Raw genomic sequence first — 16,850 nt, 5'->3', positions numbered from 1 at the left:
GGTGAGAGCGGGGATGCAGGGTGTGAATAGGACATATTGGTGAGAGGGAAAGAGGAAGAGGGGGGACACAGGATGGGAGAGGGGCATCAGGTGAGAGGGGGGTGCAGGGTGAGAGGGGGTTGTGCAGGGTTTGAGAGGACACAGGGTGAGAGGGGGTTGTGCTGGGTGAGAGGGGGTGTGCAGGATGGGAGAGGACGCAGGGTAAGAGGGGGTGTGCAGGATGGGAGAGGACGCTGGGTGAGAGGGGGTGTGCAGAGTGGGAGAGAATGCAGGGTGAGAGGGCAGTTTGCAGGTTGAGAGAGGAGGCAGGGTGAGGGGGGGTGCAGGGTGAGAGGGGTGTGTGCAGGTTGGGAGAGGATGCAGGGTGAGTGGGGGTTGTGAAGGGTGGGAGAGGAACATGTTTGATTTTGATTTAATATTAAAAGCCCATCAGTAGGTGCACTGTGTGGCTCGAGCGGCAGCAGGAACCGTGCGTGCACCCCACGTGGGAGCCCAGCAGCGGCAGAAATAAGAACCGGGAGCACCCGACATGGCAGCCCGGCAGAAGCAGGGACATTGCATGAGGGTGCCTGGCAGAGCTTCAGCAGGGAAGGGAGCAGCATCTATAAGAGCAGCAGGCTGGCCACTTCCTCTGCCTCCTGCTGCGCTCAGCTGTCCTGTCCTGTCTTCTATTAGGCCGGCGCCGGCGGCTACAAGTTTGCCTGCTGGGTTCGGTAGCGCTACAGATCGGATCGGTAAAGATCCTACTTGTGGCGGATGGCAGGGGGCCCTTTTAGAAAGGGGGGCCCAGGGTACTTACCCCCAGGCCTCCCCCCCTCCCCCTTCTTAATCCGGCTCTGTCCTCATCTATATGGGGAGAATGCAAGTGTTTTGTGCCTGATGGAGCAATTCAAGTGTTGCTCCAATAGGGCATGCACAACCTCCAGTGCTGTCATTACTGTTATGTTGTTCTATCATTTTGACAGGCTGGTAACTAGTCCTCAAATACTTCAGTCATTAATGTAGCTTTATTCTGATTCAGTATGATATCCTGGCTGTTGGGATTCTGTCGGTGAGGAGAGCTGCTCATGCACAGTGCCTAGTGACCCTAGTGCCCAGAATCTACATTGCTGCTGGCTAGACTCCTCTTCTCTAGAAGCACCACATATAGGGGGTCATTCCGACCTGATCGCACGCTAGGTTTTTTCACTGCGGTGTGATCAGGTCAAAATTCGGCAAAACTGTGCATGCGTATGCACCGCAATGCGCAGCCACGTCGTACGGGTACAGAGCAGATCGTTGCTGAGTGAAGGATTTAACGAAGAATCCATTCGCACAGCCGATCGCAAGGAGATTGACAGGAAGAAGGAGTTTGTGGGTGTCAACTGACCGTTTTCTGGTAGTGTTTAGAAAAACACAGGCGTGTCCAAGTGTTTGCAGGGCGGGTGTCTGATGTCAATTCCGGACATGAACAGACTGAAGTGATCACAGCGGCTGAGTAAGTTCTGGGCAGTTCAGAAACTGCACAAAACTTTTTTGTATCGCCGGGCTCCAAAAGCGTTCACACACTTGCAAAGCGAAAATACACTCCCCATAGGCAGCGATTATCTGATTGCAGTGCTGCAAAAAGTAGCTAGCGAGCGATCAACTCGGAATGACCCCGATAGATAGATAGATAGATAGATAGATAGATAGATAGATAGATAGATAGATAGATAGATAGATAGATAGACTGATTCTGGGAGAAAAGCAAAGCATATCTATCTATCTGTGTCTACTTTTGTGATGTCATTTACTAAACAAGATTCGTGATCTGTATTTATCAGGTTGGAAAAGTAAGGAGTGTGTCCCCAGACTGGTTGCTGACTACATGGCAAATAAATTTAATTTGGATGGATTAGTGAGCCACAATTTACAATTTGAACACATCAATAAAGGTTTTGACCTATTGCAATCCGGGGAGAGGTAGGTAATATTAATAATACAAAAAAAACATATATGTTTATGTATTTGTTATAAAAGTGAGTTTAAAGTAGCATACTGTTGTCATAGGGTGTATTATGTTATGCCGGCGCTTGGGATCCTGGTGCCCAGCATACCGGAGCCAGGATCCCAACTGCCGATATACAGGCAGCGGGGTGAGCGCAAAAGAGCCCCTTGCATGCCACGCTATTTATTCTCCCACCAGGGGTGTCGTGGACACCCCAAGAGGGAGAATGGTTGTCGGTATGTCGGCTATCGGGATTCCGGCGCTGGTATAATGAGCGCTGGGATCCCGACAGCCGGCATATCAAATGCCTCCCGTTGTCATAATATTAGCAACAAAGGGTCAGGAACATCTATGAAGAGTAGGTGGGGGTGGGGGACATGGTGAGTGGTATTAGTTTTTTTTGACAGAGTACAATAAAATGTCAAACACAGATGCAGCATAAATGCTGATTAGTAATGTGCATAAATGAATGAATTTATAAATATATGAATTAAAACATTTTGAGTATGCATTGTGTGGTAGCAGTTTGGAGGTTATTAGCTTTGGGGAAGCTTCTAGATCCTCACGTGCACACTTACAGAGGGGTCCCTACGTGCTAAAGGCGGCAAGAAGGGGTTGTGCGTAAGAGTAATGAGAGGGTATATAAGGCGCTGCCGTACCTGCCGGAAGCAGACTGCAGTTCCCTCTTAGAGTGCTCACATCCTTCCTGCTGCCTGTGCTGCTGCAAGTAAAAAAGCTAAGCTGTAGAAGTGTTTAGATTGTGAAGCCAGAGCAGGGCAGAGCGTAGGGACCCCAGTAGCTACCAAATGCCCGATACAATGCTCCTATCCGCTGGCCTCTCTACCTTATTTGGGCTGTAAACAATGGCAGAAGGTGGTGGTGGTAATGATGGTGAGAGCATAAGGGCGTCCTCATTTTCAGCATCCAGGGAGAGCTGTGTGAGGCTACGGATCAAGCCCCTGGAGTCAGCCACTAGTACCCCTTTCAGACTTACAGAGCCGGGTCACACCCGGGAATTTGTACACAGGTGCTTCCCCGGTGCGACTCCGATTGAGACCCCTTTCAGACTTGCGGCCCGATCTGGCATATTGCCAGGTTGGTGACATCATCGCCGATGCTACAGGAGGCGGCGCTTGGAGATGATCATCTCCAAGTGCTGCCTCCCCCTATGCAGAGAACGGGTGCACGGCCTACTTGTTCACACTGCATGCATCCCGGGTCAATTCCAGCTTCAACCCAGGTTGCGACCTGGGATGAAATGATGAGGCACTCAACACGGATATTGCTTTAGGAACCTTTCAGGCTATCCTTTAAAAAAGCCTCCCCTTCTAATTGACAGCTGGTCTGCGAGCTGGGATTGGCTAGCAGGACCGTAAATAGGTGTGTGCCAGCGGTGCGTTGCTCACAGTGCATCTGCACTGTGGGCGCATCCGCTGGCACAAACACAGGGCCGCTCACATCAGTAGCTGATTCACTGCTAAGCAATTTAAGCAGATGCTGCCCCCCTGACAGGGCTGTTTGTTGCTGCCTGCGGTGCAGCTAGGTGCCGGCATCCTCTCCCCTGCATCCTTACATGTATTACCTCCGCATCCTTCTCCCCTCGCCAGCGTCAAGAGCCAGACCATGGCCCCGATACCCAGAAGGAGCGCGGACTGCTGCTTACTAGGCTGGAGATGCGGGGCACACAATCAAGCACCCCACTGATCATATGCACTTAACCCCGAACGGTACTGCAGCTCAGCGTTGTCTTACAGCCTGGGACCTGCTCAGGAGGTAGCTGGGCTGCTAGCTGCAGGAGAGGATCAGGGGATGCCCGGAATGCTAGGGGCACAGGAAATCACAGTAATCACTGGCTGCTGCAGTGACAGGAACATGCTGGTCGGCCCTGGCGGGGGATCGCTTAGCTGGGGTGAACGTGAACGGTGTGACGCGGGAGCTCCCATCCACAATATCCACTGCACTGCAGCACTGTAGAGTATATGGGGGAGAGAGTGGGGACTGCTAAAACCACCACAATCAGTCTGCTGTGGCCAGCCAGGTCAGCGCTGGGCACATGAAACACATGACAATGAGCAATACAATTAAGTGGGGGGAGCTGCATCAAAGGGCACCGAGGCTGGTAAGTATGAGGCTGCCATGTATCTCTCTCAACAGTTCTCCTCCCTTGCTTTCTCTCTTACATGCCTCTTTCCCCTTCCCTACCCTCCCAATGCCTCTTCCCCCCATGCCTCCCCCCCACCCCCCTCCACCCCTCCCCATGCCTACTCCCTCCCTTCCTCCCCATACGTCTTTCTCCCCCTCCCTCCCCATGCCTCTTTCTCCCCTCCCTCCCCATGCCTTTCTCCCTCCCCATGCCTCTTTCTCCTCCTCCCTCCCCATGCCTCTTTCTCCTCCTCCCTCCCCATGCCCCTTTCTCCCCCTCCCTCCCCATGCCTCTTTCTCTCACTCCCCATGCCTCTTTCTTTCCCTCCCCCTGCCTCTTTCTCCCCCTCCCCATACCTTTTTCTCCCCCTCCCCACACCTCTCGCCCCCTCCCCATGTCTCTTTCCCTCCTCCCCATGTCTCTTTCCCTCCTCCCCATGTCTCTTTCCCTCCCTCCCCATGTCTCTTTCCCCCCTCCGTTCCTCCCTCATGTATCTTTACCCCAATGCCTCTCCTCTATTTCTCTCTCTCTCTCCCCATGCCTCTCCTCTCTCTCGCTTTCTCCCCATACCTCTCTCTCTCTATCAGCATGCCTCTCTCTCGGTCAACATGCCTCCTGGTAAGTATGGGGCTGCCATGTGTAAGGGGCATGATGGTGTGAGATGCAGTGTGTAATAGGCATTACAGTGCGGTGCGCAATGTGTAATGGACATTAATTTGTGTGGTGTAATGTGTAAAAGGTATTGCGGTGTAAGACAATGTTTAAGGGGCATTACAGTGTGTGGCATAATGTGTAAGGGGCATAATGGTATGTGGCGTAATGTGTAAAAGGCATTGCAGTGTGAGACGTAATATGTAAAGGGCATTACAGTGTGTTTTGTAATTGGCATTACAGAGTGTGGTGTATTGGGTATTACACATAGGTGTGTGCAGGGGGGGTGCCTGGTGCGCACAGGCACCCCCTATTGTCCGGCACCCCGATCTCACATGCCTGATGCAGCGATTGCCAAGCAAGCTGATTACTGTCTCCTCTGCGCTGCACCCTGTCAGTACTGCATTACTGACCGGACGCCTGGGTTAATCAAGGGTGCCACTGCCATCGTCTTTCAAACTCCCGGCTCCATCTCCATGTACAAAAACTGCGTGATGTGACGTGATGATGTCATGCTGCTCACACGCCCACCCGTCACACCCGCCACACGCCCACCTCTCTCCTTCTATTCTATGCCAAAGCCAGCCACTGATGAGGAGCAGCATGCAGCCAGCATTCCTCTTAGGAAGACAAATTCAATACTGGCAGGCGGTCGGCAGCAGCGTTGACACGTCACTCGTTTTACCAGCAGCAGCAGCAGTACTAGTCTGCGACTGTCAGTGTCAGTGAGTGACTGACTTGTAAGTAAGCTGCTGCAGCTTGCAGGGGAAAGAGAGGGGGACCCAGACCAGGCTGAGGAGGAGCAGTGGTAATTGCAGTGAGTGCCATCAGGGGTGTTTGTTTGGTGCACACCGCAACATCTGACAATGCATCTGCATTATTAGGATTGGTACAAGGGTGGATATTTTATATTGCATTGACCATCAATAGATGGTGATAGACACGCCCAAAAGGCGGTGCTAGACACACCCCTCCAACGGTGCACCCCCTAATAAAATGTGCTGCGCACGTCTATGGTATTACAATGTGTGGCATAATGTGTAAGGCATTACAGTGTATGTCATAAGGTGTAAGGTCATTGCAATGTGTGGCATAATGTATAATGGGCATTACACCATGTGTGTCATAATGTGTAAAAGGCATAACGGTGTGAGACATAATGTGTAAGGAGCATTACTATGTGTTTTGTAATGTATAAGGGGTATCGGTGTGTGTTGTATAATATGTAAGGGGCATTACTGTGTGTGGTGTAAGGGGCATTACTGTGTGTGGCATAATGTGTAAGGGGCATTACAGTGTGAGGTGTAAGGTGCATTACTTTAAGGAGGAAAAATGCCAAATATAAGGGCATGAATCAGGAATGAAAATATAATGCTATAGATTGTTTGAGGGAGGGGGCCCCAAACCGGTATTATGAATTGGTATTATTTTGTGGCCACACCCCTTCCCCATGAAGCCACGACCCTATTTTGGCGCGCACACACTCGCCCTATTTTACATATGGGATGGGGGGGCTAATGTGGTTTCTTGCACACAGCGCTAGAATGTCTAGTTACAGCACTGTTGGCTAGCAGCCACTTCCAACTTTCAAATGCACAGTCCCAGGACCCAATGATCCGTACTAGTTGCCGGGCGGAGGCAGAACTGGTTCGACCTTCAATTAGAAGTGACAGAACGCAGTTCCGCCCTGTTCCAGCCCTGATTTTGACTATATAAATTATAGGAAAAATACAGAACATATATTATAAATATCTTCTTCATATTATTGTAATAATTTTTATAGTCAAAACTCTGGAGTAAAAAGTCTATGGAATGTGAGGCAGTGCCTCCCCTGTTTATCTTTTCCTCACATCTCTGATCAAAGTTCACCAAATTTCCAGCAGTATATACAACTGCACCTTTGTATAATGCCCACATGTACCCTTGGACTCATACTGTAATATTGTGTGCAAATCTGGTTCTGGAACAAGCCAATGCCTCCTCAGCCATTTACCTCACCGCATGTCCCTGCTACACAGTATAGGTTGCCTAGAATAAAGCGTTAACTTTTAAGCAGGGCTGTCATTCTAAATAGTTGATATCCACTATCCAGTAGTACTATAAGTAAACTGAGACATGTGGATATCCATATACTGTATAAGAGTCTGCTATTACAGGCTGATGAACTCATATTTATAGGAGACTGTAAAAGTTGCCCTTGAAGTGTCACTCATATAGTATATACATATTTATCTCGCCAAACAGTGGCACAGACAGTAAACAGTACTTAGAAAATATATATACATGCCAACTGGTTGCAGGGAAATTATCCTGAAAGAAGAACATATACAGGAACTGCTAGGGAATAGAGCATTTTAATTTTCGCTGTGTCAATATATAAATCACTGGGAACTAAGTAACTGGCACGTACAGATTCTTGCAAGCATTATAAATCCTTGTTGACCTAAGCAATATATTTACTTCCTAAAAAAGTATTTACATATCAACTAATACCACAGTGCCAGTTATTAAAGTATTCTCATTTGTATAAATAACTGTAATTTAGCTGCAACATAATAACAAGGAAGAGACAGAAGTTTGGCAGCCTGTGGAAACAAAGTAAATGAACAGGAAGGATTTTAGACACAATTGCACAGAATGTTTCCATTTACAGTCAGGCTGCAGTTGTTCATGTACTGGATACCTTACTAGGAGCAGAAAGCGGTTATCCACAGTATAAATGTATCTGAATTACTGAACTGTTTATATCACACATAGAAAAGTATTAATATATCTGAAAGTCTGACTTTTCAGGAACCTGAAATAAGTAAAATGTAAATCAACTTTTTATTACGATTAGTTTACCATTTTTTTACACCAGTGAGGAACTTTGGATGATTAGATTTTCTGGCGGATGATTAGATTTTCTGGCTAACTAGATAAATATAGAGAGGTGGACATTTCAAATCCTGACTTTCTGTACCACTTGGTAGTAGACTTTTTAGTTAAGGGCCCCAACTGTGCAACAAAGAAATGAGAGAAGGTTTATAGTCGACTAGACTATAGTTTAATGATATTTTTTGTAGTGCATGCAAGTCTTGTTGCATATTTGTACAAATACACTTTACTAGTAAGACATATAAATATATTAAAATCATGAATATGGTAAATTATACCTATAAATATAAATAATAATAATAATAATAATAATACTTACCGCATAATAACATATTACTTTATATATGCCAGTAACTATTTTGTCAGATTACGGGTACAGTGGATATAACAGATATGAAGATATGAAGATAAATTAGGTATTGCAAATAATCAGTATAAAGTGCTCAATAAACTGCCCCCCAAAAATGTTTTCAATCATTTGTTAAAAACGAAATATAAAGTATTGCATAAGTATTTACACCCCTCTTCCACCAAAGATTATACTTGGAAGAACCATTTTTAGCTCCAATTTGAGTTTGTGTTTCTAGGTCTGGAACATCTAGAACAAGAAAAGCAAACAGAGTTTATGTGTGCTAATGTACTCATTGGCCCTCATTCCGAGTTGATCGGTCGCAAGGCGATTTTAGCAGAGTTACACACGCTAAGCCGCCGCCTACTGGGAGTGAATCTTAGCTTCTTAAAATTGCGAACGATGTATTCGCAATATTGCGATAACAAACTTCTTAGCAGTTTCAGAGTAGCTTCAGACTTACTCGGCATCTGCGATCAGTTCAGTGCTTGTCGTTCCTGGTTTGACGTCACAAACACACCCAGCGTTCGCCCAGACACTCCCCCGTTTCTCCGGCCACTCCTGCGTTTTTTCCGGAAACGGTAGCGTTTTCATCCACACGCCCCTAAAACGCCGTGTTTCCGCCCAGTAACACCCATTTCCTGTCAATCACACTACGATCGCCGGAGCAATGAAAAAGCCGTGAGTAAAAATACTATCTTCATTGTAAAATTACTTGGCGCAGTCGCAGTGCGAATATTGCGCATGCGTACTAAGCGAATTTTCACTGCGATGCGATGAAAAATACCGAGCGAACGACTCGGAATGAGGGCCATTATACAGTGCATCTGGAAAGTATTCACAGCGCTTCACTTTTTCCACATTTTTGTTATGTTACAGCCTTATTCCAACATGGAATAAATTAATTTTTTCCCTCAAAATTCTATACACAATACCCCATAATGACAACGTGAAAAAAGTTTTTTTCAGATTTTTGCAAATTTATTAAAAATAACAAACTAAGAAATCACCATGTACATACTGTAAGTATTCACAGAGCCGAAACTAGACTTTTTGGTACCCTGTGCCAGAGAGAGAATTGGCGCCCCCTCCCCCCATTTTTCCAATAGGGACATAAGGCGCATGCCTTATGGGGAAGGAGCATGACAAGATTGATCCCAGAGAAAGGCCATTGCATTTGAGCAGATCTATGTAGTGTGCAGCCACACATCCAATCTCTTGCAGACACACACTATGCTGATAATTTTTTCACAAAGTACAAGGTAAGCTTCAAATAGTTAGAATCGTCTAGCTGAGAATTATCCACCTTTTTATGCAAGGGTAGATAGCTCAGTGAATATATTGTCTGACTGCAATGCCACAGGAAATGGGTTTGAATTCAGGGTATCTCAGTATCTTGAAATGTAATAAAGAACAGTGTGACTGAATAACAAAGAAATCTCAAGATAAGTTCATGAATGTTGTATAGGTATTAGCGATAGTAGGGGTCAGGATAGGAGACAGGGGCGGTCAGGAGATGCTTCAAAAAGGGAGAAAGCTGCAAGTGAAAGCAATGAAAATAGATAATTGACAAGTGCCACCAACAGCGCCCCCTACTTTGCAGCGCTATATGCGGTGCCCCCTCCGCACACACCTAGTTACGGCTATGAGTATTCACATCCTTTGCTCAATACTTGGTTGATGCACCTTTGGCAGCAATCACAGCCTCAAGTCTTTTTGAATATGATGCCACAAGCTTGGCACACCTATCTTTGGACAGTTTGGCACATTCCTCTTTGCAGCACCTCTCAAGCTCCATCAGGTTTGATGGGAAGTGTCGGTGCACAGCCATTTTCAGATCTCTCCAGAGATGTTCAATCGGATTCAAGTCTGGGCTCTGACTATGCCACTCAAGGACATTCACAGAGTTTTCCTGAAGCCACTCCTTTTATATCTTGGCTGTGTGCTTAAGGTCATTTTCCGGCTGAAAGATGAACCGTCACCCCAGTCTGAGGTCAAGAGCGCTCTGGAGCAGGTTTTCATCCAGGATGTCTCTGTACATTGCTGCATTCATCTTTCCCTCTATCCTGACTAGTTTCCCAGTTCCTGCCACTGAAAAACATCCCCACAGCATGATGCTGCCACCACCATGCTTCACTGTAGGGATGGCATTGGCCTGGTTATGAGCAGTGCCTGGTTTCCTCCAAACATGACACCTGGAATTCACACCAAAGAGTTCAATCTTTGTCTCATCAGACCAGAGAATATTGTTTCTCATGGTCTGAAAGCCCTTCAGGTGCTATTTTGCAAACTCCAGGCCAGCTGCCATGTGCTTTTAACTAAGGAGTGGCTTCCATCTGGCCATTCTACCATATAGGCCTGTTTGGTGGATTGCTGCAAAGATGGTTGTCCTTCTGGAAGGTTCTCCTCTCTTCACAGAAAATTTCTGTAACTCTGACAGAGTGACCATCAGGTTCTTGGTCACCTCCCTGACTAGGGCCCTTCACCCCAGTTTAGATGGATGGTCAGCTCTAGGAAGAGTCCTGGTGTTTCCGAACTTCTTCCATTTACGGAAGATGGAGGCCACTATGCTCAAAGCAGCATTTATTTTTCTGTACCCTTCCCCAGATTTGTGCCTCGAGACAATCCTGTCTCGAAGGTCTACAGACAATTCCTTTGACTTCACGCTTGGTTTGTGCTCAGACATGCACTGTCAAGTGTGGGACCTTATAGAGACAGGTGTGTGCCTTTCCAAATCATGTACATTCAACCACAGGTGGACTCCAAGGATGATCAGTGGAAACATAATGCACCCGAGCTCAATTTTGAGCTTCATGGCAAAGGCTGTGAATACTTATGTACATGTGATTTCTTAGTTTTTTATTTTATTTGCAAAAGTCTCAAAAAAACTTTTGAATAATGCTGTAACATAACAAAATGTGGAAAAAGTGAAGCGCTGTGAATACTTTCCGGATGCACTGTAAGTATAAAGGTTATATACCTGTAAGCAGCAGTTTAAGGAAACAGCGCTTTCTCAGATTTTTTTAGTTGCACATCTTGTCACCGGAATATGAGCCCATTCTTAATGTCAAAATTGCTCAAGCTCCATCAGTTTGGAAGGGGATCATAGCTGGAGAGCAACTGAGATCTGGGTTTGACTGGTTCACTTGAGGACATTACCCTTTTTGGTGTTAAGTCACTATAGTTTGGTTTTTAATGTGTATTTTGGGTCATGGTCTTCTTAGAAGATAAATCTTTAAGCCCAGTCAGTTGCGTAAGTTCGTCCCAGTTACCTGGAGGCAAGATAAATATTGGTGCCCACCATATATAGTTAAATATACAGTATGTATTTATGTATATGCACATATATATATACACACACACATATATATACATATATATATACACACACAGTATATATACACACACACACACACACACATCTATATATATATATATATATATATATATATAGTGTGTGTGTGTGTGTGTGTGTGTGTGTGTGTGTGGGGCGTGTTCTGAAAAAATATATATTTACATTTCATTGTCATTTATTTTAAATCACACATTTCTTATCAGTCATAAACAGGATTAGAACCCATGACCTGTTACACGGAAGGCAGACACATTACTGATTAAGCAATTTGCTCCTGCATAGTCAGTCTGCAAATTCTAATTATATGAAGCTACTTAGAATTGTTAATTCAAATCCATTGCAACTTGGCAGATCTATGTAGTGTGCAGCCACACACTACATAGCTCTGTTCAGTTGTCACAATGCTGATTATTTCTCTGACTATTATTTTACAGGTGTCATACCCAAGATTAGAACCCACAACCTATTACACTGGAAGCAGGCACCTTACTCATTTGCTCCTGTATAGAAAGCATGATAATTCTAACTAAATCCATCCGGTTTCTCTATTTTTGAGTAAGAAAGCATCCCTGTAAATCACTAAGCTTCACTATAGGGGGGTGCTTTCACTATGATGGGCCAATTTTGGTCTCCCCAGACTGCAGAATCTTCCTCCATATGTGGTCATGTCTCACAAATGTCTTTGGGTAATGTTGGGCTTTTAGGCATGCGAGTTTGTTTTTTCTACTGAATGAGCTTTCACCTCTCCACCCCTAAAACATCCAAAATTAATAAAGCATGTCTGTTGTTGATGTCAATTGTACAGTTACTCCCATCTCTGTCATGGAAGACTGTAAGTCCTTTTAGAGTTACCACTGACATACTTTACTACATCTCTTCTTGCCCAGACACTCTGTTTTGGAGGATGGCCTGTTCTAGGATTTTTAATGAAATACAGTTTTTAGTAGTGCCATGATTAGTAATCCATTCCGCCTTTTGGGGTCTCTACCCAACACCTCCACATAGGATTTTTCTGCGTCATTGGAAGCCTAGTGCTATCGGTGAAATTTAACCATAACATGTGCATGAGCGCACTAGTTTGACTCCGTGAGGATGAAGCCGAGTTTACCCAGCTTTACATGTCCCCTACTGCCAGATATAGGTGTTACCTTGCTTTGCTTTCCACTACTTGTTAAATTGCGCAACAGTCTCCACAGTGTGCTTTGGGAATGCAGTCATCTGTAATACAGGACCACAAGAGAAATCCAGAAAATGTAGTTACTGTATCACTGCTTCATAAATAGCCCACTCAGTTTGTTTCAGTGGTTTCTTTTATCCAGAGACCAGGTATCTAAAAAGTTCCTAACAACCAGAGGTTAAAGTGTGTGGGGAGGAACGAGGTGGAACTGAGTCCTACCACCTTTAATGGTAAAGGGAACTAGTTCCACCTCCCCCATTTCCTTGCAGATTAATTCCAAAAAAGCTGCTCCATCACCAGAGGCGTAACTAGGGTTTTTGGAGCCCAGGGCAAGATCAATAATGGCGCACCCCCCCCCCCCCCCAAAAAAAAAAAAAAAAAAAAAAAAAGGAAAGTATGTGCGCACGCCACTGGCACACTCTGAAAAAAAATGGTCATGACCACACGCCAGAAGGGGGTGTGGACACTGAAAGTAGGATGTGCCAACATGACATGCCAGGTGTTTCATGTCATACTGGGAACATTCTTTATAATTCCACATGCACCTTACCATCATCATCTCCTACACAAATAGGTGTCACTGTATATAAAGATGTCAGGGTGTGTATGTATAGATGTAGGTGCAGTGGTCGAAGTGGAAGTTTTGAAGTGAGTACCACTCAAAAGGGGGGGGTGTCCTTCAGAGTAGTAGGACCCCTTATACTATCTAGTACTGGTTATACTAGTACTAGGCCTTATACTATCCTTATACTATTTAGTACTAGACCATTCACATTTTAACACGCGGTATGAGCCGAAATTCACATTATAGCACACGGTATGAGCCGAAATTCACATTATAGCACACAGAATGAGCCGAAGTTCACATTATAGCACACAGAATGAGCCGAAGTTCACATTATAGCACACTGAATGAGCCGAAATTCACATTATAGCACACTGAATGAGCCGAAATTCACATTGTAGCACACTGAATGAGCCGAAATTCACATTGTAGCACACTGAATGAGCCGAAATTCGCATTATAGCACAAAGAATGAGCCGAAATTCACATTGTAGCACACTGAATGAGCCGAAATTCACATTATAGCACACTGAATGAGCTGAAATTCACATTATAGCACACTGAATGAGCCGAAATTCACATTATAGCACACTGAATGAGCTGAAATTCACATTATAGCACAATGAATGAGCCGAAATTCACATTATAGCACACGGTATGAGCAGAAATTCACATTGTAGCACACTGAATAAGCCGAAATTCACATTATAGCATGCTGAATGAGCCGAAATTCACATTATAGCACACTGAATGAGCCGAAATTCACATTATAGCACACTGAATGAGCCGAAATTCACATTATAGCACAATGAATGAGCCGAAAGTCACATTATAGCACACTGAATGCGCCGAAATTCACATTGTAGCACACTGAATGAGCCGAAATTCACATTATAGCACAAAGAATGAGCTGAAATTCACATTAAAGCACACTGAATGAGCCAAAATTCCCATTATTGCACACTGAATGAGCCGAAATTCACATTACAGCACACTGAATGAGCCAAAATTCACACTGTAGCACACTGAATGAGCCGACATTCACAATATAGCACACGGTATGAGCCGAAATTCACATTATAGCACAGTGTCATGACAGTAACAGTTATCAGTTATAACAGTGTCATGCAGTGACAGATACAGAATAGTGTATGCATATAACAGTGTAATTACATGCAGTTATAGATACAGAATAGGGCATGCATATAGCTCTGTGACATGCAGGGATAGATACAATGACACTCTGCGGTTACAGCACCTGTGCAATTACAACAGACCCAATATAACGTGGGCAGCAGATTGCACAGAGCAGCATGCCATGGAGGTGTGAGTGGTAATGACAGCATCATTGGTACAATGGTACAGAATAGTAATTCTCAGTAATAATGACCCATTATTATCACTTTTCACCTGTAACTGGTGCAGCCAGGCCAGCCCTCCCCTGCAGGAGATGTCAGCCAGGAAGCAGGGGGTCCCGGGACATCTATCAGTTTCGTCGTCCTCCTCCTCCCCCCCCCCCCCCCCTTCCCCTTCTTCCACCACCTCACCTCTCAACGACGGTGAGGGCTGGCGGCAGGCAGAAGCTCAGGGAGCGTGACCGCGATGCCAGCGTCACGCTCCCTGAGCTTCTGCTTGCCGCCAGGCAGGAGGGACAGGAGGCTAGGAGCTGATGAAGTAACGCCGCCGAGCACCACAGCGGGACTTGCTCGGCGGCGCCGGCGAAACGTGCAGGCAGTGGTGGCGGCTGCAGGCAGGCGGTGGCGGCTGTGGGTGCGTGGGCGGGAGCGATGTCCTGGACGGCGGCTCGGGCGCCCCCCTTGGCTGTGCCCGCCACGGCGCCCAGGGCACGTGCCCTGCTCGCCCTACCCAAGTTACGCCTCTGTTCATCACCTGTATCAATAGATGATGCAGGCGGTGCTAGTGTTACTGATGAGCTGCAGCCACCTCCCCCTTCCTCAGGTCACTGCTGCTGAACTGAAGAGAAGCAATGAAGAGGAGCAGGCTCTGTGCATCTTAAAGACAAGATGAGAAGGGCTGGTGGGACAAGAGAAGTGGGGAAGCTGCTGGAGGGATACAGGACATGGAGCTGCTGGAGGGACTCAGGTGGTGAGCTGCTGGAGTGACAGAGTCAGAGATGTGTATAAGGGGCGCTATGGTGGGCATGTTCAGAACTCCGTGGAACTGTTCGCTGCACCATTTTCACAGTGATTAAACAGCACTGCTGACGTCGGCGTGGGACTCCAGAGGGTTGAATATTAAAACAAAGGGTGCAGCTGCACCTATTATACATAAGCCAGTGGCCACACAGTAGTGCCACTTATACACAAAATGCCCACAGTAGTAGTGCCACATCAGGCAGTAGAGAAATCACTGGGAAAATGACCGCTGCGCCATTTTCCCGGAGATATGGGCATGCTCAGACTCTCAGCGCTGCCAGCAAATGAGTTCTACCACCTCTCCAGTACCACTTTAAGCCCTGCTAACAACAGAATCTTAAGGGCATAACACACCTAGCGACCCACCGCCGAACTGCCCGATGGCCAATATGGTAGACGGGCGACCTGGCGGCAGGGAGGGGGGGGAGGTGACGTGGTGAGTGAATTTTCTTCACTCCCCCCATCACCCGTCTCCATAGCACTGCATGCTAATATGGACGAGATTTAAACGAGCTGGCACCAGCGATGAACGAGCGCGGGGCTGCGCATCGTTCATCGCTGGTGCCTACACACTGAAAGAGATGAACGGCATCTCGTTCATTAATGAACAAGATCATTCTTATTTTTCACTGGTATCGACCAGTGTGTAGGGCCCTTTAGTGATTTGTTGAGGTATAACATCCTACACACAGACAAACAAGCAAACAAGTAGGGGAAAACTGAGGCCAATATGAGGAAGAACAAGCCAGTATTAAATGTGTCTCAATTTTTGTACACAGTAGTGGAGAAAATAAAAATATGTTCAAATATCAACTATTGAACATAAAATATACATTTTTCTATCACTCATTTTTGTTTCACCTTAAAGATCATCTACTCAAAGTTGACATAAACTGCAAAAATTAATTTAAATTTTTTTTAGTAAATGATAATGTTTAGTAAATTAAAAACTACTCATACTGAAAGTTACAAATGCTTATTACTATTTTCTATGTAACATTTATTCTGTATACATTTCTGACTATTTTATTTGTTTCATTAACAGCATACGTACAATTTTGATGTTTTAAACTAGAGAACGTCCTGCACTGGTGTTATCTATGTTGTGTACAATCATATTGGAGACAGCGGAGGAGAATCAAATGGAATTTTTAAATTGAAACCATTTCATTTTTGAAGGAATATTTTTTGCTGATATTTTACATTTAATGTCACCTCACCTATCTTTCAATAAAAAAAATTGTTATATTCTACTTGCAGATATTTCTTATTTTTTCTTAGAACTACAGTATTTATCAGACCACAGATTAACAATGCAAACTATGGGCTTGATTCAGAGATGGTCATCACTGTTTCGTCTTTTGCTATTTTATAAACAGTTTGAACATCCTTGCCTGCTTTATACAGAGAAAGTAATAATGTATTGATATGGAATACATTCTGGATTTTTTTTCCTCTATTTGTCCGCAACCCATTTCAGATAGAAGTCCAGAAGTGGTATTGTGGTAAGGTTGCTTTTATCTAAGTGCATTCATTTTTCATCTAAATAGGAACTATGGGGCAGATTTCAAGAGTGATATTCTTGTTATCATCGTTACTATTCTTATA

General features: G+C 45.2%; 1 protein-coding gene across 2 annotated transcripts in view; it reads left to right on the top strand.

Annotated features, from left to right (window-relative positions):
• LOC134910249 (alcohol dehydrogenase 1A-like) overlaps positions 1-16,495 on the top strand; it is a 381,795-nt gene extending 365,300 nt beyond the window's left edge. For both annotated transcript variants that reach the window (XM_063918078.1, XM_063918069.1), the window contains 2 exons: positions 1,806-1,944; positions 16,288-16,495. In XM_063918078.1, the coding sequence (XP_063774148.1) occupies positions 1,806-1,944; positions 16,288-16,312 (164 nt within the window). In that variant the 3' untranslated portion in view covers positions 16,313-16,495. The remainder of the gene's footprint in view (positions 1-1,805; positions 1,945-16,287) is intronic.
• The last annotated feature ends 355 nt before the right edge of the window (positions 16,496-16,850 follow it).

This window comes from Pseudophryne corroboree, chromosome 1, assembly GCF_028390025.1.
Source record: "Pseudophryne corroboree isolate aPseCor3 chromosome 1, aPseCor3.hap2, whole genome shotgun sequence".
Taxonomy (NCBI): domain Eukaryota; kingdom Metazoa; phylum Chordata; class Amphibia; order Anura; family Myobatrachidae; genus Pseudophryne; species Pseudophryne corroboree.
Note: the sequence above shows the minus strand (reverse complement) of the source record. Positions and strands in the feature narration are given on the sequence as shown.